Source organism: Sycon ciliatum, chromosome 2 (assembly GCF_964019385.1).
Source record: "Sycon ciliatum chromosome 2, ocSycCili1.1, whole genome shotgun sequence".
In the NCBI taxonomy this organism is placed as follows: domain Eukaryota; kingdom Metazoa; phylum Porifera; class Calcarea; order Leucosolenida; family Sycettidae; genus Sycon; species Sycon ciliatum.
In genome coordinates, this window is record NC_088644.1 from 25,918,135 (window position 1) to 25,941,518 (window position 23,384).

The window sequence follows — 23,384 nt, forward strand, 5'->3', positions numbered from 1 at the left end:
GTCAGTTCACTTGTAGTAATATGGCCTCCTTGGACGACCTATCGAGCCTTCCAGCCTCACCCTCAGATGCCTCGATGGAGAGACGGAAACGAGTCAATCTTGACCATCTGTCTGATCAAGAAAAGCGTCAAAGAAGAAAACTAAACAACCGTGTGTCCGCACAACATGCTCGTGATAGAAAGAAGAAGTACGTGGAGCAGTTGGAAGACCAAATTCGAAGGCTTCAAGCTGAAAACTCAAATCTACGTACATCTGAACAGCAACTAAAACTCCTTCTCCGACGGACAGAAAGCGATTCTTCTGTGGGCTCCCGGAGTCCGAGCTCCAGTACAAGCGATTGTGCTTCATCCAGTACAAGTGATTGTGCCTCGGTCAAGTCTGAGTCCGCAGCACTCAGTGCTCCTCTGCAGCAGGAACATTCAACTTGCCCGACGGTCGTCATCATGTATTGCATGATCATCATTATTGTCGTGAGTACATGTTTAAACGTGTACAAGAAGGGAGCAGCCACTCTGAGTGGGTATCTCCACTTTCTCCGTACTTCACTGATGATGAAGCCAATTCCAGTCTTGCAGAGTCACCAACAAGTCTCTCAACTGGCTTCGACACTGATCTCCTTCTTCTGGATTCGTCAATGGTCAAGGATGAAGACAATGGTGGGCTTCAGACACACCAAACCGATGATGATTTGTGGCTAACGGAATGTGTCGATCAGCCGACATTGGAATATGATGGGGCGGACTTAGAGGCTTTGGTCAACAGTTTATTAGATGATGATAAGGAAGGATTGCCTTTATTTTCAAATGCATGTGTAGCCTGGTAAGATAATGGTCTTGTTCGTTTAATAGTAGGTCACCACACTGCAACGTGCGCACACCGGACTTACAGCCGTAGTGACCTGTTTCTTAGCTGGCGTTAATATCTACGCCTTCTCGGATTGTCCTGTGTCTTGTTTGCTGTCGTGTTGATTTTTAAAATTGTTGTTTTAATTTATTACCAGGCTTTGTTTTTGATTATATTGGTAACACCACCACATATCACAGTTTATCACCGCTTTTTGCTGCTGTTCACTGCTTTGCTCCCGCTATCCACCGTTATTCTTTTTATACTAGTCACCATGATCCCTGCACTGCAAGTTAAATAAAATCAATCAATCAATCAATCAATCAAGTATCATCCCTATCATGTATATAGGGGATTACCCCACTCCCTGATTCATATCCAGATCCATTGTGTGCCTATCGCTGTGTGGAGATGTTTCTGTTCAACAGTACATAACCTACACCACAACAACCTGTCACCGTGTAAATTCCAGGAGTTGCGGCATTTCAAATAATTCTATATTCTGCGGGAATTCGGCAAGGAATGTGAGCACAAAATATCTGTAGGCAACTGACAAATCTCCCTGGACATGATTTTGCAATATAATCAGTGAAAAGGCAATGTGAAGTGTAGGCACACATGGATATCGCACAGGAGATTCTGCACGTAGTGAGAACTGTCTGACAAAGTTTAATCGTGGGGTGTTACGTGAAAAGTACAATAAAACGGAAGTAAACTGTCACTAGTGATGTACTGCGAGTAGTTCTGATAACGTTGTCAAAGAAGTAGGTTGGCCAGTTATGCTGTCAGTTCCTTCACAATTCAGGAGCTAATCATACCATGCCTAACCATGTAGTCAATAAGGGCAGGACGTGGTCCGGCAACCAACGATGTCCAGCACACCCCAGATCATGCTCAGTGCGGATGCAAAGATCTCTGTTCCGTCGCTGCACATCTCATGTTAATCGAAGCAGGTTGAAATCAGTTCTGTGATGTACACACACAACAAGAATATTGCACACAACACCTTTTGTGAGCGTTTGAGAGCATCTGTCCAGCGAGTACCATCATTTACTTGCTCATGCTGATATACACAACAGAACTTGGAGCGTGATGTGGTAGCTCGACATGGTGCTCACTACGCCTGGGTACAGAGCCTTATACAGAGAGAGAGAGAGAGGGAGTGAGAGAGAGTGAAACAGACACACACACACAGCTTCAAATTGCAATGCAGAAATTGGCGATGAAATGTGAAACATTCCAGCACCAACCTGAAAGCCCACCGCCAGCAGGATGGTTGGCCGACGCTCCATGTGTTGCAACCTCACCGGCGCGTGTCCGTGATGAGTTGCTCACCAACAGTAAGCCTGCCCACTCCCTATTCACAAATATGGCAAAGTGAATGTACACAACACAACACAACACACACAATGACATACACACAATCATACCGGTACGCACGAGAATTTTGCGTGCTCCAGATCTAATATTTTGGAGACAAGCTTAGCTGGTGATGGAAACAACGTGACAGATATACAGCATTTTTAAAGCATTGACAAAAGCAACCAGAAGACAGTAGCCTCGCAGTAGCTTTGAATGCCACAAGCATAAAAGTAACGCACCAGAGAACGCAGTGCTTCGGTAACAGTCTGAAGCATGGGAAAATGTTGTAGGCCGTTCATACTATGTTGCAACACGTGTCACGTTTTGGTATTCTATGTACTGGCAGACGTCGGTATCATGCAAGTGCATTCACACAGGCATGCACACACAGTTCATACAGCTTTTTTTGGCCACAAACTGTCGGGAACAACAGAATGAATCTCGATACAGGGTCTGGGTATGCTGGCTACATGTCCGTATCAAATTTGTTACTTCCCGCCACGTTCCATGTTGTCATGGCTATTCGGACGAAAACACCACGTACAGTCAACTTCGCGTATAACGACACTCGGCGGGGCATCAGAAAAGTGTCGTTATTCGCGAAGTGTCGTTATACCCCGAAGTCTCATTATAATGTATTACAGTTGGATGGGACTTTGCTCTGGGCATGGAAATTCTGTCGTTATTCGAGAATTGTCGCTATATCCGCAGTCGTTATTAACGAAGTTGACTGTACCCCACATTTTGGGCGTGTTGTTAATGGCCCATTACCGCTGCCAATCAGGTCGCAAAGCTAGAAAAATCCTTCTCCATCTGTCTCTTGTGCCCTGTGCCCCCCCCCCCCCCCCCACCCACAAAGCCGGTAGACTAATGTGGCAAGCAGGTACATACTGTATATCAAAACACACGTCAAGGCAATGGCAAAGAGCGACTTATATTTTTTAAATTTGTATACCCCATACTTCATAGAGTACATAAAGCAACTTAGACAGGTATTGGAATGTTGATATGACCAGGCAGTCAGTAAGCCTACTGTAAAGCGTGAAATTTTCGCGCCGTTTTTAGTTCGCGTTTTCAGAATCCGGACAGGTTCGCGAGGTTTTTAATTTTGCGATTGCAGAATGGCATTCTCGCTAAACCTGTGGCATTCTTGCTAAACCTTTCATGGATCTCCTTTTCGCGCTGTCTAAATTTCGCGATTTCCACGCGGTCGCGAATTTCGCAGAAATTAGACCATCGCAATAATTTCACGGTTTACAGTATGTATATGTAGTCACAGGTACCATCACTATTGTGTCAGTGCCTGAGTTCAAAGCGGAGGTGGAGAATGATCACATGTCAACCGCGGTGGTTAAGTACCATACTTTGTGTATTTCTTATGTCTGTCAGCACCACACACTCTGGGCTGCGTTGAGTATTGCATGTATCACATGCCAAGCACTAATGGCTACTCCTAAGGGGTCATCACAACAGTGTGTTGTGACTTTTGTCGTCCCTGAAACGAACATCATTGATGGGGGGGGGGGGGGGGGGGGTGCGGGCCAAAAACCCAAGTCGACCAACACTGTACAATCGTCTAGCATAGCAAGCTGCATTCATTTCAGAGGGAAGGCAGGGGGTCCCAGTACAAAACGAACGACGTTCGTTTCAGGGACAACGAAAAACTTTTTGCGATAACCCCTAATGGCAACCTTTGACCTCCTTCAAAGTCCTTGCTGGGCGTGCAAATATTCTGCGTGCTCACTTGAGCTGAGCACGCCAACACTGAATGTACAATGGAGGAACACCGAACAATAGGAACAGGCATGTACCAGTGCAGGTGAAACTTGGCCTCATTGACCACCCGTACGACTGGTCTTTTCAGGTCTTTGAACACAGATGCTCTCTGACACTATGGTGGCCACTGAACAGTCTACGTAATAAGTGCCTAATGTCACACTTCATTTCGTGACATCGCGCGATGTGTTCCTGTGCCTCACGGACCACGTACTATAATTGTAGGTGTTTTTGGACCAGGCTTGGCACCCACACTAGAAAATGCTGAGGAGGTTTGACTTCACAAAGTACAGTTAAGCTCAATGAAATCCGGGCGCGTGAGTTAAGTTTGCACCTTGAACCATTGTGTAGCCCAGTGTTCACGGGTCTAGAGCATACAGGCCAACCCTCCTGGTTTTCTCGGGAAAATCCCAGCAAATTAACATTACTCTCGGGATCCCGGGGATTTCAAGCAAACTCCGGGAACAGTCACCTTTTTGTCTGATCAAGGTTTTCCTAAAAACTCCAGGGACTCGCCTCCAATGTCCTGTTTTTTTCTTCTTCAAAAAATGTATGGTACACGGTACACACTCGCACTTCGAACTGTACACAGCACTTTCAAGACCAGCCTAGCCTGGGCTACTGGTGGCACGCGTGATCTGCACCGACAGGCGCGCACTGACTGATTGAACTGCACTGCAGGGTCGAACTGTGCTGTACGCAGAAGTGGACTACAAGTAGTCCTGTGCCGTCGAACGTTTTTGGGCAGGAAAGTTCTTTTCTACTTGTTTTGGTGCCATAGGGATTTTGCATGTCTTGTCAAGGGATTGAGATTTTTCTGGTTGGTCAGTACTGTAGTGTCGCGTATAAGAGCATGACCTGTATAGAAGCCGATTTTTCGAAGAAGCACGATTTGAATAGAAGCCGCTCTCTGCAAAGTACATGTGCAAGTACATGTGTGCCAGGGTGCACTGCACAGTGTAGACACAATGCCCGGCGTGTACTTGAGTGACCCGACCGGATTTCGTTGAGCAGTACTGCATGTGGCATAAAATGCGACGCTTTTTGGGTTTCTGCAGAGCTGGTGTATTTTCATGATTCACAAATGGGTTTCACTGTAAATTGGCGGTTGAACTCGGAGGAAACAGGTCGCTTTGCAAACTCCATGTTCCCATGGGATGCTTTCGATGTTCCTTTTATGCAGTTACTTCGCAGGTAGAGAATGTGTATCTCTGTGTAATGGACCTCCTACTATACGGGCGTTTACTGTGCGATGCCAATTCATAGGGGTAAGCGGATTATGCCGGCATAATTTTTGGTATAAATCTGGTCCTTTTTGAGAAGGAGCATAAAACGGCATCCGAAAAACAAGGGAAGATGCCCAATGAGGCTGTTATACACACCTGCTATTGAATGCATAATTGAATGCATAATTTTGGCATACAGTCAACTTCGCTAATAACGACTGCGGATATAACGACAATTCGCGAATAACGACCGAATTTCCATGCCCGGAGCAGGCCCGAGGTCATATTCACTGCTTGAATGACGACTTTCTGGGCTTTTGACAGCTATTTCAAGTACCTGTCAGTCAAGTACATGTACCTGTCATGCAGAAGTACATGTACCAGAACCTATAGCTATGGTGATGGATAAAGAAAAGAAAATGCAGCCAAGGGGGGGGGGGGGCTTTTCTTCCTTTTTTATTTTTGCTTCAAAAGTGTTGGATTTACCAGCACACCTACATGCATGTAGTTGTACATGATTGTACAGTAATCATCATACATGTACATGTCCCTGGCCCTGTAGATGGCTCAAAAAGGCATATTTTTCAATTTATTTCCCTTGCATATTGAATTTTTAGTTCCTTTCAACTGCAATATGAAAATAAAGTACACATTGACATAGAGCAAGAAAAGAGCTTGATTTTGATATGCATGTCATACTATACAAAATATGGGTTCATATACATTCAAATGGGACTTCGGTTATAAGGACACTTCGCGAATAAGGATACTTTTCTGATGCCCCGCCGAATGTCGTTATTCGCGAAGTTGACTGTAATTACCATATATTCTCTATTACAAGCACAGATCTCCATTACTAGCACAGTCTTTACTAGCACACTGTGAGCACCTTTCGAAACATTATAAGCACAGTCTCTATTATTAGCACGGTCTTGGTGGAAATCAATGCTGCATGCATGATATCTAGCATGTATTTCTTCTTGCTCTGTAAGGATGTATTGGTTGAAAAAAATATAAGCGCAGTCTCCAATATAAGCACGGGGTAGAGGGGTGTTGAAACAATATAAGCACGGCGCTTATAATAGAGAATATACGGTAGGTCCTTTTTGAGAAGGAGCATAAAATGGCATCCGAAAAACAAGGGCAGATGCCCAATAAGGCTACTATATACATACCTGCTATTGAAGGACAATACATAGCGCTTCTTGTCGATTTGGAATGATATTTTAGCAGCCACTATACGACAGCTCCCAAAAGTTCAGCGTTTGCTTGTGAATTTGGTGTTCCTCTTGCATATTAGTGTCTTGCACCTCCACAAAGCTCCCAGTCCACATCATGACAATGGTCCGAGTCCTTTTTTCATGGCGATTATCTGTTCTTTTGGTCTTTTTGGTGAAGTATATAAAAGCATAATTGGCTGTTTTCTCGAGCATTCTGCGAGCATCCGCTAGAGCATAATCTGATCATTTTCCAAGCATAATCCGCTTACCCCTAATGCCGAACATACAGCCGTGGCCAAAGTCGTTGAAAGAAATCCGACCTGCGAGTCAAACGCAGCGCCGTGTTTCCATTTCAATTACTTCATGCACGTACCGAAAGCCCAGCCGAGGGCTGCATGAGCCTTGGCGCTGCTTTAAAGTTGTCTCATGGGTCAGATTTCTTTGACCACAACTGTACTTCCTGCATGCTATTCAAGGCCATTTAGTGGCTGTCCAGTACCATCTATGCTTACAGTCACGTGACTTGCAATTTTGAACACACAATCACATACCTTACGGGCAAGTTGCTTCTGATGTATAATTATGTCATTCCAACAGCCTCCTCAGAACTGGCTGTAGCGCAAGAAGATAGGTAAAGAAAACACGTGCCATGGCCATCGTCAATCTACAATATAATGTAGTGGCCAGCCAAGCAGTCAGCCAACACAGATGTATATTATGTATTCTGCAATCAAGCAGATATTGTTCTCACCTTGAGATTTGAGTGAGATCCTGCTCCATTTCCAGTATTCGCCCGCCTGCCATCTACATTGTATCAAAAATTATCGAATGCTTGTGCTTCCATATTTGTGGTCTCAGGCCCGTCGGGGGCATTTCCTCTTTTTTTCAGCTTCTTTGGGCCGCATGCAGTGTCCTCTGCGGTATACCGGTAGCTGTAGCATCTCTCTGTGGTTTGACTTCCACCCATCACTTCAATCACCCTGCGAATGGTTCACGCCAGCACACTGTTCACTAGTATGAACACTCTACCTCTGCCAGCCTGGCACCAGTGCCCAGTCGGCCAGTGGCAGGTCTAGCGCATCCCAGGTACAATAATATAGCACAAACAGAACTACACTACACTACAGTACAGGCGGTAGACATGGTAGAACAGAAGGGAAACCCCACATTGGAAAAAGACACCTTCCACTTTACCTAAAGAAACGAGGGTGAACCATACTTGAAACTCCAAGAAGAAATAGCCACAGCACCAGGAAAATGAAACAACTCGTAGATTCTACAAGTTAGTTCACACTTCACACCTCAGGAAGTTCAGCAACTCACTTTCAAACAGACCACAAAACTGCTCTGGGACACGTCATCATGGTCATCTTTGGGTGAAAGCAGGAGTCCATAAATAACCAGATTGAACCCCGGGGGACTCTTGCCAGTCTTGGTGAAAGGGAGATCTGTGTACCATTTTTTTGAATCAGCAACGTATCTGGCCTGGGATCACCCAGATATGGAGCGTGCTGGTACATGGTGTGCAGATATGGAGCTACGCGTACATATGTACGCAGTACGGTAGAGGTACACACGTGTTCAGATATTTTGGCCAGATGACATCATTCTGATTCAAGAGCAAAGACGTGCTGTCACATGTTCGTCATCGAATTCTGCGGATAATTAATTATTTCTTGTTGCAGCGCATGCAGTGTGCAAGTGTTTAGTTGGTTCAAATGACTATGTTCAAGAAAATGTTCTCAATGGATAAAACATCCCATGAAAATAAGAGTAACAAGTAAAGAGGAGAGGAATGCTATTATTCCTGGTAGCATTGGCTATTGAGTCGAACTAGATCCTGAACCAACATCAGAAAGTTGACTATGGCGGAGGAGGAAAGACAGCTAATTCCAGTTACAGTTGGTCTTGACAATAACAGTGACGACGAATTGTCTCGACTGGGTGCAGATGTCTATGATCAAGATGAATTGGAAGAGGGTGTCATGCGTCAGCTGCAGGATGAAATGGATCGCAGTGACCAGATACTGGCGCGAAAAAGGATAGAGAAGGACTTGCTTGAGATTGGTCGTCAAATCAGGTAAATGAGGGTATCTTAATTTTTGAAAGAGTGTTTCTTTTTACATTTTGCCATTCCAGTGCTCTCTCATGATCCCAGGATTCCATCTCTTTAATAACGAATTGAGAAATTGCTGAACTTTCTTGGAGACAGGAAGCTTATCAAGGAAAGAAAAAACTGCAAATGTCGAGCTCTTCACCACCACATCAGGACTCAGAAATTCACGAACCGTAATATCTCTTATGTTGTTTACTGATATCTCTGAATCCAATTGAATGCAGCGTCCCTTGGGTGTTTTAATTTGCACAGTGTGTGTTTTAGTCCCTCTTGTCTCACTTCTCACCTCTTTCTCTCTTTCCTTTTTTTAAATCACCCCTTGTGCTTAATTCTTCGCTAAATTCACCTACACTTATAGTTGTAATGGTTACCACCCTTGTGATGCTATTTAGCCTTACGTTTCATTGGTTCTGGTTCCTTGTATCTCATTTGAAGAGAATGCCCGTAAACTGGTTCGTGAATTTCTGACTCCTAATTGATCATCGGATGAGCTTGGAATTTGTAGTTTTTCTTTCCTTGATAAGAAATTACTATTGTAAATTATAACGTACATGTAATGAGAACCAAAGGAAAAAGTTGAACTACTGTAGAACGGGGAATTTTAGCGACTATTAATTTTAGCGTTTTCCCATTGTCAACGGGCTAGCGACGTTTTATTTTAGCGATTTGCAGCGATTTTACTCACGGATCACCAGTGCACTACTAATGTCTCAACGGATTAGCGACTTGAAACTTTAGCGAAAATGAGTAGATCGCTAAATTCGCTAGGGTTTTTACGTCGCTAAAATTACCCGTTCTACAGTATCCATTGGACTGTGCTTTTCAAGAGTAAGAGGCAGTGATGAGGTTAGAATCATTTCGTGAAATGTGAAGGGTGTATCTGCCCAGCCACTGTACAGGAAAGGACAGGATTGAATTTCTTCTTTCACTGAAATGTGCCGAGAGGCCCGAGAAGAATCGATTTAGTAGCAGTGTCCACTGTAGCACAAGTATTGCACTGCAGTGCAGCCTCTCGACTCTCATCTGACTAACTGCATTGTACTACATGTACTTGATGACCACGTGGACTGCAGCCGTCCGTGGATTGCCGGTGCACAGCTTGATGCAGCGAACGTCACCGCCAATCGGGAATTTTCTTTCTTTTTTTTCTTCTTCTACCCCGGACCCCCTCCCTAGAAGTAACTCATTCCTGGGTAATAGCCATAAGTCTTGCTCATCCGATCATCAACCTGGCGCAAAGCACAACGTTCCACCGAGGCAGAACCTTGGCTATGCTGGGGATCTAACTACCCGATGGCAGTGAAACTTAACCCGTCAATGACAGTTATTTGTGGGTTGGACCGCTGTTGGCTCCCCCCCCCCCCCCCCCCCCCCCACACACACACACCATTTCTGGCTGACTGGTACTAGTAGATCTCATCCTAGGTGGCTGGTACAGGGCAGACCCTCATACACGTGTATGCATGGTTGTTTGGTCATGCGTGTGTGTGTGTGTGTGCATGTGCGTGTGTGTGTGTGTGTGTGTGTGTGTGTGATGTGTGTGTGTGTGATGTGTGTGTGTGTGTGTGTGTGATGTGTGTGGATGTGTAACGTGTTGCGTTCGATAACAGGCTGAAGCGTATAGGTCTATCGGGTACAAAGCACACCGCTCTGGAGAGAAAGAAGATTGTAAGTGCTGCCTTTCCTGTTCTGCTCTTCTGCAGTAGTCACTGCCTATGCTATACGGTCAGGTCTCGCTCATGTGCAGAATTGAACGCGGGTACTGTGCCAATAGTAAAATGTAAACATGAGAAAGGACACATGGTCATAGGTCATACCATATCCTTGACTTTAACCTTCCAAGCTGGAAGGCTGCTGGTTTGCGCACCGGAGATGTGTTAGAGCTAGGTGTCAGGTCGTTGAATGTCTCAGTAGTCTGTCAGTTTTGTGCTTAGTCATCGCACTTTCTGACCGCCTATTATCTTGTTACAGTAGTAGACAGTTACTCATAACTCGTAAGCGGTGTGTCCTTTCTCATTTTTGCATCTCGCTTATGTGGTCTTCTTTTTCTTTCTTTTTCTTCGATTCTGTTGGAAATTGCTTGGAACCACAGTTAATACTATGGAAAAAGTTGTTTTTCTTTTTTCGGTTGTCCAGTTCCCTCCCCAATCCGGATGGTTTTTTTAAACATGTGCGGACAGGCAAGGTCTGACAGCTGTAACATAGTGTATTGCATGATTCTCCTTCACTGGAGTCTCCCAGTCTCTAAGCTGGGCACTGGTAATACTTCGTGCTCTAGTCTCCACTGTGCGATATGTGTGCAGAGCCGTGTGCTTTCTTCTGTGTGCTCGCTTGCAGGTGAAGGATCTCCATTCCCTGGAAGCCAAGGAGAAACGTTTGAAGAAGAAGCTTCAGTCTGGCCAACCTATCAATGAACTCGATAGTGGCAGTGATAATGACTGTGAAGTTGATGAGACAAATGGTAAGAGGGCAACTGTAGTTGTCTTTTGTTCTGTCGAACCATGTCACGTGGTGTGTTAAGTTCTGCCATTGCAGCACTGGATAGAGGTTGCACACTCTTTGCAGTCTTTGGGGTTATGTACTCTTGTGTTTATTTGTAGCAAGAGTCCAAATCTAAGAGTATGCAGCTGTGATCTCTTTTCTATGAGCTAGTTGCACGGCACGCTGCCTTCACTACATCATGGGGATCATGCAGCTGCATCCGTGCAGTGCGGATAATCAAACACCACACTCTCCCTGTGGTTTGAAACCAACTTTCGTATGGAACTGGAGTTTGTGTACCCAAAATTTAGAGATTGCGTCAGTAATTGAACGAATCAAGAAAGAGCCGGGTGTGGTGGTACATGTACGAGAGATTGTGGGTTTGAGTGCATGAGTACAAGGATGCAGGCAAGTTATGTAATGAAGGCAGCATGCTCCACATTGACCCATAAGGCCATCATTTTTTATATCTATGTTTCGCGTCGTCCGCGCGCATATGTTTTGATTTAAAAAATCAAAAAATTCGAACATGCACATGTACAGTGAGTGTACGATTGTGCGAGTCATCATGCGCGTGGACTGGTTGCATACGTCAAAGCTGGAATTCAGAAATGGCCTCGAGGCCAGCATTGGTAAATCGTTTGTTCGGCAACTGCGATCAGTATTCTATGAGCTTACACCAGACCGCATCGATCGCCTCAAGCGGAGAGGATGCGTCGTTCCGGAGCTCTTTGCACCGCTGCTGAAGACTGAGTACAATAACCCAGCGAAGCATGGACGCCAACGGTTGCCTCCTCTGTCCAAAGTGAATATTTACTCATGCAGATAACCCAGATTTTGTGCTTCGATGAACGATTTTTCTTTCGAATGTACAGCATGCACGAGCTATTGTGCTATATACAGTGCTATGCGAGCAGTTGTATGTAATTCAGCTTATGCTGTCTTCAGTTATGTGTGCTATGTGTGCTTTTTCTTCCTCTGTCGTAGGTGTGTCTTTTGCTGATGCCCTGAGTACAGTGGCTCGCAAGAACACCAACAGAGCAATGAAGTCGGGACAGATCTCTGCGCGTGAGCGAGAGCAGCGCGAAGAGCTAGTGCGCCTGGGCCAGATGACACCGTTCGGCAGCAGCTTGGCTGATGTGGCGTCAACACGGCCAGCAGCAACTGCTGGGGCGGTGATGACACACGGTGCTACCAGTGCTCTTTCTGCAGCCACAACACAGGAGTTCTCACCTCGAGGCGGTGCAACATCATCGTCGAATGCACCGGTGCCGTCAGCACATGCCGTGTCGGACATTCCACCCGGAAGGGCAAGTGGAGGCACCAAGCAACCTCCGCAACCATCTCATGGGCCCAGCTCTGATCGCGGTCACTTGCATAGCTCTCTGTACAATGCCGCTGAAGAGGAAGTTGGTGAGCAAGCTCAAAGGAAGCGTCCTGTCTCCACGAAAAGAGTTGCAACGCCTTCTTCCCCAGGCAGTGAAAGTGAAGGAGATGAGTATGTGCCCTCACGGCGGGAAATGCGTGACAGTTTCATGGACGTTGCATCTGAGTGCTCCTCTGGAAATGAGGAGGTGGAAGACAACAGTGGTGCAAAGAAACGAACTAAGAAGGGCGCTGGTCGTAAGCCATTGGCTACAAAAATCAAGTCGCCACCCACACCTAAGAAGATTATTGTGAAACGGAAAACTGCATGTCGTGATGATGGCGATGAAAAGCTATATCAGCAGCGGCTTGAGTAAGTTACGGCTTGCGCTGGTAGTGGCAGTACTCCCATGTTGATACTCAATCTGGTCGAAAGAATTTGCCTTTTTTATGTAATTTATTGCACGCATGTTTCAACAACGGGTGAAAAGACATGTACTTCAAGCCATGGTAAAAGTGGCCGATATCAGTTTTTGACTCCAGGCACAGGAAGTGTTTGAGACCTCTTGTTTCATTGAGCTCAGTGTATTGAAGGTGGTGGGTATGTTCTTTCCCTTATTTTCTCGTTTGGTCACGTTTGCCACCCTAACCAAAGTCAGAGTCACGTAACTATTCCCAAACGGTTTTCCTGGGGTAAACAGCAGGTACTTTTGTGAGATGTGTGCGTGTATGTTTGGTTTGCTCACGCAGTCTCATCAGCACGGAACAAGAGCGTCAGCAAGACATCGTTTGCCGGCGAGAGGAGGCAATGGAGAACGGACTGGACGACTCCCTGGACGATGTTGATGCCTGTGGACTGCCTTCGTGGCTAAAGAGGCCGCTGTGTCTGGAGGCCAGCCGTGACGGCACGGTCCCAGATGATCATGAGCTGCCAGGGGGGCTGAACGTGCCGGGATTCATTTGGGACCGTCTGTACATGTGAGTAGTGCTTTCTGATTCGGTGGATGTTTGCTTAACTCCTGTGGCTTGCCTGACTGTTGACTGCATGGTATGTTCTGATAGGAACTGTGCTGTACCTGCAACCATCTCAGGTTGCAAGCCTCTGTCTCTCCTGCTAATAGCAATCGGGTTTACATTGTAGTAACTATCAGACGGTATCAGTAAAATGTTCAATTTGGATTCTTTATGTGCTGGTAGGTACCAACGTGTGGGCGTTCAGTGGCTCTGGGAGCTGCACTCCCAGAAAGTCGGAGGAATCGTCGGTGATGAAATGGGCCTCGGCAAGACCATCCAGATGATTGCATTCCTGGCCGCTCTGCACCACAGCAAAACACCGATAACTGTAGCACCGAGGTAAGGAACCCCATGAACTGTATACCATTGCCGCTGTTCACAGTCATAGCGGCATTTGTGGTTATAGATCACTCTGTGCCATGCCACAAAAGAATCCCGTGCGCATCCGTACGGTGCCTGCTTGGAGAAGTGCAGACTTTGAATTGTGATATGTGAACTCTCACTGAGACAGAGCTACTGTACACCACCGTCTTGATTATTTGGGAAATCATAACATTCGCCTCAGCCTGGCCTGTGCCTGTTTTGAATTGTTTCGAAAATCGTCTCACCACTTCTGTGATTTCTCTCTGTCTCTCTCTGTCTCTGTCTCTCTCTCTCTCTCTCTCTCTCTCTCTATCTCTTTCTCTCTCTCTCTCTCTCTCTCTCTCTCTCTCTCTCTCTCTCTCTCTCTCTCTCTCTCTCTCTCTCTCTCTCTCTCTCCTGAATGTATCATTTATTTCAAAGTTAAAGCAATCTTTTTCCCCCGCGAACAACCAGGCCACTATTGGCCATGCTGCTTACACCCCCGAATAATACATTCATTGTCACTCATGTACGCCCTCAGGGTTGTACGAACACTGGACTGCGAAATGATGCATGGCGCAAACTTGAGTCATGGGACTGGATTTCATTGACCAGCACTATAGTTCTGAAACTCTAGTGGACTGTCACAGAAGCCTTTTAACACGCTGTATGTGTATGTTATCCGGATTGCTCTGTACTTGCTTGCTCGATGTAGACGTTACTACGGCATGGGCCCGGTGCTGATAGTTTGTCCGGCAACACTGCTGCACCAATGGGTGGCGGAGTTCCATTACTGGTACCCGCTGGTGCGCGTGGCTGTGCTCCACGACACGGGAACATTCAATGGACGAAAGGTACGGAAGACATTCTTCAATGCTGGTGTTGTGCACTTCTCTGCATTCGTAGTGAGCTTGTAGCTGCGCCGGAATTGCTTTTGTTAGAGTGGCTGTTGGCATGTGGGCATACATAGATGTGGATAAGACTTAGTGTACCACCCGGACACCGCTTGCTTCGCTTTTGTTGCTAGCCCACGTCTCCTGTACCACTATGGATTGTGGGCTGGAATTGTATCAATGTGTGGGTCTCTTGACTTTCCTTTGACTTTAGGTTAATCGAATCTCGAAGTAGCTATCGAATACTAAATAGAGTACTCTAAATCAAGGATATTTCGTTTGCCATTTAATTTCATATTATACGTATGCTAGGGCTTTGAAATTGAAATGCATACTAAACCAAGCTTTATGTAGGAATGGTATGACGGACAGTTTGTATGTATGAAAATATTAATTGTGCACGTGAGCGGGTTTTTGATGAAAACATTCAGAGTTTTCTGGTACGAGATATTCTTGATTTGCGGTATGCACGATTGGCGCTATGCTGCCGTTCTGGACAGCACTTGTCAGGGTGTGTGGGTAGTTGTGCTTATGGTGCGAGTCGCCTTGTTGCAATTTCCCTTCTCCGCTTTTTGTGCCCTGCTTGCAGGAAGTACTGGTGCGTACGATTTTATCCAGCGGTGGTGTTCTGTTAACGACGTACACCGGTGTGCGCCTTCATGCCGACTTGCTTCTCCCGGGCAGGTGGTCCTACGTTATATTGGACGAAGGGCACAAGATCCGCAATCCCGACGCAGTCATCACGGTTACGTGCAAAATGGTGAGTAGCAATATCTTGATGCTTTGGAGAGAAAAAAGAAGTCTCATTGGATTCTGCTGCTGTCATTCTGCTCTGTAGGTGTCTGTGCATAGTATTATTGTATGCACCACCCAGTGTTCTGTAGTCGCCCTATGCCTTTGGTGGTAGATTTTAGACTATAGCATCTGGCATGGTTGCAGCGTTGTTGCTCTGGTCAGAACCATCAGTGTTGTGTCCACATTGGTATTTAACTTCTCTTCTCTCTCGTTGCCTTGTTGTCCTGTTTGTCTGTGACTTGCCATAGTTCAAGACATGCCATCGCATCATCCTTTCGGGCTCGCCCATGCAGAACAACCTGCGCGAGCTGTGGTCCATCTTCGACTTTGTCTTCCCCGGCCGTCTCGGCACGCTGCCAGTGTTCATGACAGAGTTTGCTATTCCCATCACCCAGGGAGGCTATGGCACAGCATCCACTCAGCAGGTGAGAATTTGAATGTACAAAATTTCGCAAACTCTGCTGTATGCACAGTGTCCTTCAAGCAGATTTGGGTTTTTACAAAAAAATTGAGTAGTGGTGGACATTCTGCTTGGAAGGAGTAATTGTGCTTTCTTCTGTGCTATAGTCATAGAGCTGCAACGTAGCAGGACACATGGCTTTGACTGCATCAGTAGACACTGCCTTTATTGTGGAAAGGTCATACATGTACATATACAATGGATGTGATGCTATAATTATTATAGTGGTGTTTCCCGTTTGTGCCTTTCCCTCAAACCAGTGAATGGTGGTGTTGCATATTGTTTTTTATTTTATTTTTACCTGCGCCGTATCTTCGTGGCAGTCATGTATGCAATGTCCCATCTGACCAGCTAGCCTTCTTTCTCCATTGGTCGTGTGTCCAGGTCCAAACCGCCTACAAATGTGCGTGTGTCCTGCGTGACACCATCAACCCGTACCTACTGCGACGGGTGAAAGCTGACGTGAAGATTAACCTCGGACTACCGCCGAAGAATGAGCAAGTCCTGTTCTGTCGCCTAACAAGTGAACAGCGCAAGGCATACAAGTCTTATCTGAAGTCAAGAGATGTGGACTCAATTCTCTCAGGGAACTTGAAGGTAAGTCTCGGTAAAGATGGATTTTCAGAAAGTGTTTACCTAGTTGTGGGTTACCCGGTGTATGGGGATAAGAGCTAGACATGTTCTTTGTTTGATATTGTGGTGCATTGGTCATGACTCATGTGCTTTCGGCCATTGATGTAGCAACTCACCATAGCAAGTCGCATGGAGTATTCTTTGATGGATAAATGCACGTTTCCTCCCCTATCTTTGTTTTGCAGGTGTTTGTCGGCCTCATCACTCTTTCCAAGATCTGCAATCACCCCGATCTTGTGTCAAACGACTCGTGGGATGCTGACTCCACTCAGGGACTGAGGGCCGTCCGTGCTGGCCATCTATCCCAGCCTGTGCCGTCCTCACCAGCCAAAGCCAAAACCAAAGCCAGTACCCCGTCACAGCCTGTAGAACTGCTTGCATCTGGCAATAGCCGTGCTGACAATATGACAGTCTTACCTGCATCCGACAATATGACAACCCTACCTGCAGCTGGCAATGCGACAGCCCTACCTACATCTAGCGGCAGTGGTACTGACAGCAATCCAGTGCTGCCTGTATCCGGTAACAGTTCTTCTCACGGTGCGGAAACCGTGCCGGAATCGATCTGTGGTGCTGACAATACGGCCACTGTACCTGATGCTGACCAGGCTGCCTTCGCAGATGTTCCTGATGAAGTCCGTAGCAATGCTAACAATTCATTGCGAGGTACTGGAACCATTTCTTGCTTGTTGTGCGTAAATGCTCTTTAACTTTTTGTAAGTGCAAAAAAAGGACTTTTCTGGTCGTTTTGGGGAGAACCCCTACTTTTTTTCTGAAGCTTTGCCAGTTTAGTTTGGTTATACATGTACAATAACATGGTTGGGTTACAGCACTCAACCAGGTATAGATGTACACTTTACCTCTCACTGGCATGGTATGAAGTGATGTGCCTGAAAATATTTGGTACGTGATTTGGTGCCGGCTGTTCATGCTGCCCCCTGTTTTGTAGGCGTCACCGAATCTACGTATGGCTATTGGAAGCGGTCTGGAAAGCTGCTCGTGGTCCATTCACTGCTCAAGATGTGGTACCTGCAGTCTCATAGAGCTCTGATATTCTCTCAAACTAAACAGGTATGTGACTTGTCTGTGTGCAAAGCTTCGAAGCAGAAGTACGTTGTGTCACTTTATTTTTAAACTTTTTTCACTTTAGCTTTATGTGTTATGAGTCTTATGATGACTGTTATCCTGCTCAGCTGTACTGCTTACATATGGACGGATAATAATAATAATAATACTTTTCCCGTTTGTCTCTTTCCCTCAAACCAGTCAATATTTTATGACTTGGGGCTCCCCGCGTGCTAGTTTGTACGTGAAGTGTGTGGGTTACAGTGAGGGCTGCGTCCCATCCGCCTGTGTGGATTCACAGGAAGTGTGAGTTACGAAGTCTGAAGAAAATGTTGAACGGCCTCTGCTGGGATGACGACTACACCATAGCTCAGTGGTTAGAGCATCGTTGGCTACAAGCGAGGGTCCCTGGTTCGAGTCCTGGTGGTGACAGTCAATTTTTTCTTCAGACTTTTCCCGTTTGTCTCTTTCCCTCAAACCAGTCAATAATAATAATAATAATAATAATAATAATAATAAAGTCGTCATAATAATAATAATAAGTAAACCCCAATGATTGGGGTGCATGGTATATTGTGAAAGTGCATCAATAGCAGTCTATATTTCCTTAGATCCTTCTGGTTCTGCTTTGTTTCTGGTTTTCCGTCGCTATTCCGTCTTTCTTTCTCATCTCTGCCGCACACACTCACACGCACGCACGCACGCACGGACCAACACATGTCCACACCCATACCTATACCTGTGTACAGACTCTGGACATTCTAGAGCGCTATGTGGCCATGCGCGGGTACAACTATCTTCGCATGGACGGAGACACACCTGTTACACGCCGCCAGCCACTTGTCAACCGCTACAACGATGTAAGGATTTGGAACACTCGGCGTCTCACTTCTTCCCTGGGCTATCGTCTCTAGCAGTGGCTGAGCCACTGGCCCGAAGTGTTCACCATAGCGATAAGTTGCTTTCCTTTCAATGTGCTGCCTCAAATTGTGTGGTGATTTTCTTGTTTCTTTGTGGCATTTGTAAACACTGATGAATGTGGTAGAGAAGTGTTTGAAGAATTTTACTGAGAAATTTCCACTTTTGCTCTTCCCTGTCCTCTCCTGTGCTTAGGACCCGTCGATCTTTGTATTCTTGTTGACAACACGTGTTGGTGGTCTGGGTATCAACCTGGTCGGTGCCGATCGCGTGGTCATCTTTGACCCGGACTGGAACCCTAGTACTGACATGCAGGCTCGCGAGCGGGCATGGCGAATAGGTCAGAAGCGCCATGTTACGGTGTACCGCTTGCTGACGACAGGAACGATTGAAGAAAAAATCTACCACAGGTACGTTTGTTCTTGCGCCATCAACATTGCCAGTGCTGAGTTTTTGCCATGAATGCTTCCTTTGACTGTTGTTCTAGTATTGTATCCCTGCCTGTGCATTGCACTGCTCAGTATTAGAATCCCCGGCAAGCTATCAATAGTGTTTTCTCTCTCTTTCTTCCTCTCTCTCTGTCTCTCTCTCTCTCTGTCTCTCTCTCTCTCTGTCTCTCTCTCTCTCTGTCTCTCTCTCTCTCTCTGTCTCTCTCTCTCTGTCTCTCTCTCTCTCTGTCTCTCTCTCTCTCTCTCTCTCTCTCTCTCTCTCTCTCTCTCTCTCTCTCTCTCTCTCTCTCTCTCTCTCGGTCTGTATTTCTATAGGCAAATCTTCAAGCAGTTCTTGACCAATCGCATTCTGAAGGACCCGCGCCAACGGCGGTTCTTCAAAGCAAATGATCTCCACGAGCTCTTTACATTGAATGATGAGATTGGTTTCACCAATGTGGCAAAGTCCTCATCCGCAGAGGAGCCGTCCAGAAAGAAGGATAAATCTCAGGGTTTACCCCTGACCGAAACCGCTGCTATTTTTGCTGGACTGGGTGCCGATGTTCCCATGCCAAAGAAACGCAAACACGCTGCTGTTCCAGGCAGCGCCGTCAATGTTGTTGATGCCGATAATGATGCTGAGTTGAGTGACCAGGCAATAGGTACCACCCCACCAAGTCAGAAGAAACGCAAGAAGAAACGACCGGACACGGGTAAGTTGAGATCTGGTCACGAACTCACAGAATACTTGCCATGGACCGTGTTTTTCCTGCTGTCTGCCATAATGTCAGGCCGATTGCTTTCGAACACCACGTGCACAATTGCCGTAAACTTGTGGCAATCAATGCTTGCAGCATGACTAGTTTGATGAAGTGCTGCACTGAAAATTATAATGCTGGAGATGGATGCTTTGTTCACTTGCTAATATTTCAAATTATCTTTGTGCGTGTTTTGTCTGTGTAGCCATAGAGGGTCACCGTATTCGACACCTGGACTGCATTGATGTTCAAGCAAAATCAGGTCAGGAAGCTGATGACACCATGGCTAAGTCTTCTTCCCAATCCGCGTCCTCGTCACCAAGCACTGACAGGAAGAAACAAGCAAAGACAAGTAGCAATGGTGGTAGAGGTCAGGCTGACACTAATGACCAGCAAGCTGATGATGACTTTATTCTCCGAAACTTGTTCAAGAAATCCGGTGAGTGTACTGTTGCTGAAGAACAGGGCAACATGGTTACATTTGTAGCAGGGAGTAGTGAAGTACTACTCTCTGATATGCAGTGTCTTGCGGTGGGGTATGGGGAACGTTTAGTGATTTTCGTGCCATTGAGCTGTTGTGTGGAAGGCAGCAGGTTGAAAGTGATCAGAAACAAACGCATTGCACTCTTCCGGGTCTTCACTGTTTTGTGCTGCTGTTCATCATGTGTGAACTGCTGTGGTGTTGTTCGATGTGCCCTGTACAGGTATATTGGGCGCGTTGCAGCACGACAGCATTATGGACTCGGGTGACGCTGACTACGCTTTGATTCAGGCTGAAGCAGACCGTGTGGCCAAGCAGGCCGCTTCCGAACTGGCAAAGTCTCGCGAGCAGTACAGAACTGCCGCAGCACAGTTCTCTTCACAGCCAGGTGTTTTCAGCACCGTCAAACCCGTGCCTAAAAAGTAAGAACGCCATGCGGTCATGCATTGTGTTTGGATTTGCGCTAGCCACCGGTGTATGCTTCGCTGTTGAAACTTTGCGATGCGCTCTGCCCCAAGTTGCTTCCACCTGCATACCTTCTGTTTTGACTTGTGCGTGGAAGTGGCCTTTGCTGATTGTGGGTGCAGGTCAACCCATCAAACACCCTTTGTTTGAACTAGCTTTTGTATCAACCGAGGGGGGGGGGGGGTCTGGCTTGTAGGATGGTGTATAGCAGGTGAGTATGCCCTGTTTCTACTTTTTTTAGTCGAACGTATGGCTTGTCTGTGTTTTGTTCCTTTAATAGGCTTTACACCACATGTTTATATGAGTACATTGTCCCTTGCCTGTTTGTGTTGCAGACCAAAGTTTGGAAAGCAAAACCAAGCACCAGCCCTGTTTGCCAAAGCAGAGTCTGCAGGAAAGGAGAAGACGGTGGGTCACTGTTTTGTACTGTAGTGCATCACTAGAACGTGTTGTGCCACTTGTACCGCTTAATATCCCATGTCTAATAAGCGTACAACTGAGTACAGTCCATCTGCTACCTAGCCGAAAGCCATGCATCACGCATAGATAGTACTTCAAAGACGTACCGTACTGACTGGTCCCCAGGGTCTAATGATTTCTTCGGCGTGAAACACCAAGTCATAGCTAAATCTCAATTCGATCTCTCTCTCTTTCTCTCTCTCTCTCACTCTCACTCACGCACTCTCTCTCTCTCTCTCCCTCTCTGTATAATTATTGAATTATATAGTTACATCAAGAGTACATAACACATGTTACGTACTCTTGGTTATATGTGTCAGTTATACCGGATCTGTACCATGTCTGCCATTATTGACAACGTTTGGCTGCACCAATGTGATCGTTGATGACAGGTTTTGACTGCATTGTATCATTTGGTATTGTAATCTCTGCATCCTGGTTCTTCCCCTACTTTTGCTGTTTTCTTCTACAGCAGGCTATCGCTGGAGGCAGTGATGGTGCTGACATTATTAATGGAAGCGAAGACGCTGGTAGTACTGTTGCTGGTGACAATGGCGACGGTGGTGGTAGTTGCAACGCTGGAATCAAGTTTGGCAGCGGAAAGCTTGCTGGCAGCAGCACGATAGCGTTGGGTTCGGACAGACAGGATGCACCCGAGCAGTCCACTGGTGCTGTGCACTCCTCAACATTGCTGGCTCGCATGCGCGCAAGGCAGAATAACTCGGTCGGTGGCAGCGTTTGTGCAATAAGTAGCAGCAGCAGCAGCAACAGCAACAGTATTAGCAATAGCAGTACTGCAAACAAGCCTGCAGGAGCAACTGAAGCAAACGGATCAAGTGATGTTACTGCAGCAAGGCCCACACCCACATCCAGCCTAATTCAGGAAACCCAGGAGTTCATAACTTCGCGGGGTGATCGTACATCGGCCACAAGTGAAGTGCTCTTAGCCCATTTCTCACCGCGCCTTCCACCGAATGGTGCCACTGTCTTCCGCTCCATGCTTCGGCAGATCTGTGACTTTTCTCGGTCACCAAGCGGCGAGGGTACCTGGACACTGAAAGAGGAATTCCATTGATGCACACTCCACTTTCGTCACCACTGGGTAAATGGATACAGCTTTGGCGAAGTTGTTTCACTGTCTAGATCTGGCCAGAACAGTTAGAATTCTTATTCTGTAGCTCATAGAGGTGCGGTGGCTCTCACTTTTTTTCTTTAAAAAATAAAATAATTGATTGTTTGCTATCGCTATACAGCCGACAGCCTGTGCAATTTTTAATCTTTTTGAAGAGGTTTTACACGGTTTTCCATATGCCTGTGCTTACAGCATGAACACTGGCTGAGTGCTGTTAGTCATAGCTAGTAGGTAGTCATGGTTGCTAGGCACCGATTGTCAGAACTATAACCCCATGCCACTAGCGGCGGTTCCATGGCCAGTACTCAATAGTGGCCCGATATTAGTGGGATATCTTCATATACGTGCATTAAATTTTGTACTCTGTGTACGCCTTGTCCCCTTCTTCATCAGTATTAGCAGCTTTATTGGAAACAGCAAGTTTTAGAACATTGTCGTATTATCAACTCATATGAAAACATCTATACAAAAATAATATTATTTGCAATTCTTGCGACATGCTATTTTATTCATTGTAGGCCAAACCATTAATTTTGCTTTCAAAATACTTCCCACTTTTTTAAAGTAAATTATTCACATCCCTTTCCAATACTCGCAGCATGGAGTGAGTTACTGAAATATCAAGCCCATACATCCAAACTACATCTTGCTGCATGACGTATAGCTCTCAACTGCACTGTGTATGTGTGCGTGTCTGCGTGTGTGTGTGTGTGTGTGTGAGAGAGAGAGAGAGAGAGAGAGAGAGAGAGAGAGAGAGAGAGAGAGAGAGAGTGAGTGAGTGCGTTCGATTATGCCCGCGAATCGATTCACGAATCGATTCGCGCTATTCACATCACCCCATGTGAATAGGGTGAATGGATTCCGAATCGATTCCAGGGCTCATGACATGAAATCGAACGACTTGAATGCATGCGAATGGATTCATGAATCGATTCAAGTGCATAATCGAACGCAGTCAGTGTGTGTGTGTGTGTGTGTGTGTGTGTGTGTGTGTGTGTGTGTGTGTGTGTGTGTTTGTGAGCGCGTGTGTGCGTGTGCGTGTTTGTTGTGCGGACACACACATACATGTATCTGATATATACATACTGAGTATCTGAAATATTTACCGTGCAACTACATGTATGCACAGTTTTTCGACAGGTAGTACGAGTC

General features: G+C 46.1%; 1 protein-coding gene and 1 long non-coding RNA gene across 3 annotated transcripts; one reads left to right on the top strand and one right to left on the bottom strand.

The window, feature by feature from the left end:
* Positions 1-1,230: 1,230 nt before the first annotated feature.
* Positions 1,231-7,773, bottom strand: LOC135809378 (uncharacterized). Its single transcript, XR_010552187.1, has 4 exons — positions 7,179-7,773; positions 6,979-7,039; positions 2,094-2,200; positions 1,231-1,809 (listed from the first exon to the last, which is right to left on the bottom strand). It is a non-coding gene; the product is annotated as an uncharacterized LOC135809378 (long non-coding RNA).
* A 350-nt stretch (positions 7,774-8,123) lies between these two features.
* Positions 8,124-22,893, top strand: LOC135809379 (DNA excision repair protein ERCC-6-like). Of its 2 annotated transcripts, none has more exons than XM_065322718.1 (19): positions 8,124-8,507; positions 10,154-10,211; positions 10,881-11,004; positions 12,012-12,762; positions 13,140-13,367; positions 13,587-13,742; positions 14,461-14,599; positions 15,228-15,398; positions 15,682-15,858; positions 16,278-16,490; positions 16,712-17,192; positions 17,476-17,597; positions 18,341-18,451; positions 18,705-18,919; positions 19,274-19,650; positions 19,901-20,134; positions 20,400-20,598; positions 20,977-21,049; positions 21,573-22,893. In XM_065322718.1, the coding sequence occupies exons 1-19, from the start codon at positions 8,293-8,295 to the stop codon at positions 22,173-22,175; spliced, it is 4,647 nt and encodes a 1,548-aa protein (XP_065178790.1). In that variant the 5' UTR covers positions 8,124-8,292; the 3' UTR covers positions 22,176-22,893. The 2 variants fall into 2 exon arrangements, with proteins under 2 accessions (XP_065178790.1, XP_065178791.1); XM_065322719.1 differs by having other exon boundaries at positions 21,576-22,893.
* The last annotated feature ends 491 nt before the right edge of the window (positions 22,894-23,384 follow it).

What these genes read in the sequence shown, in the direction of transcription:
- LOC135809379 (XM_065322718.1), top strand. Translation starts at nt 8,293, where the DNA reads ATGGCGGAGGAGGAAAGACAGCTAATTCCAGTTACAGTTGGTCTTGAC. An exon ending in CTCTGGAGAGAAAGAAGATT is followed by an intron (nt 10,212 to 10,880) that starts GTAAGTGCTGCC and finishes GCTCGCTTGCAG; the next exon opens with GTGAAGGATCTCCATTCCCT. An exon ending in TGAAGTTGATGAGACAAATG is followed by an intron (nt 11,005 to 12,011) that starts GTAAGAGGGCAA and finishes CCTCTGTCGTAG; the next exon opens with GTGTGTCTTTTGCTGATGCC.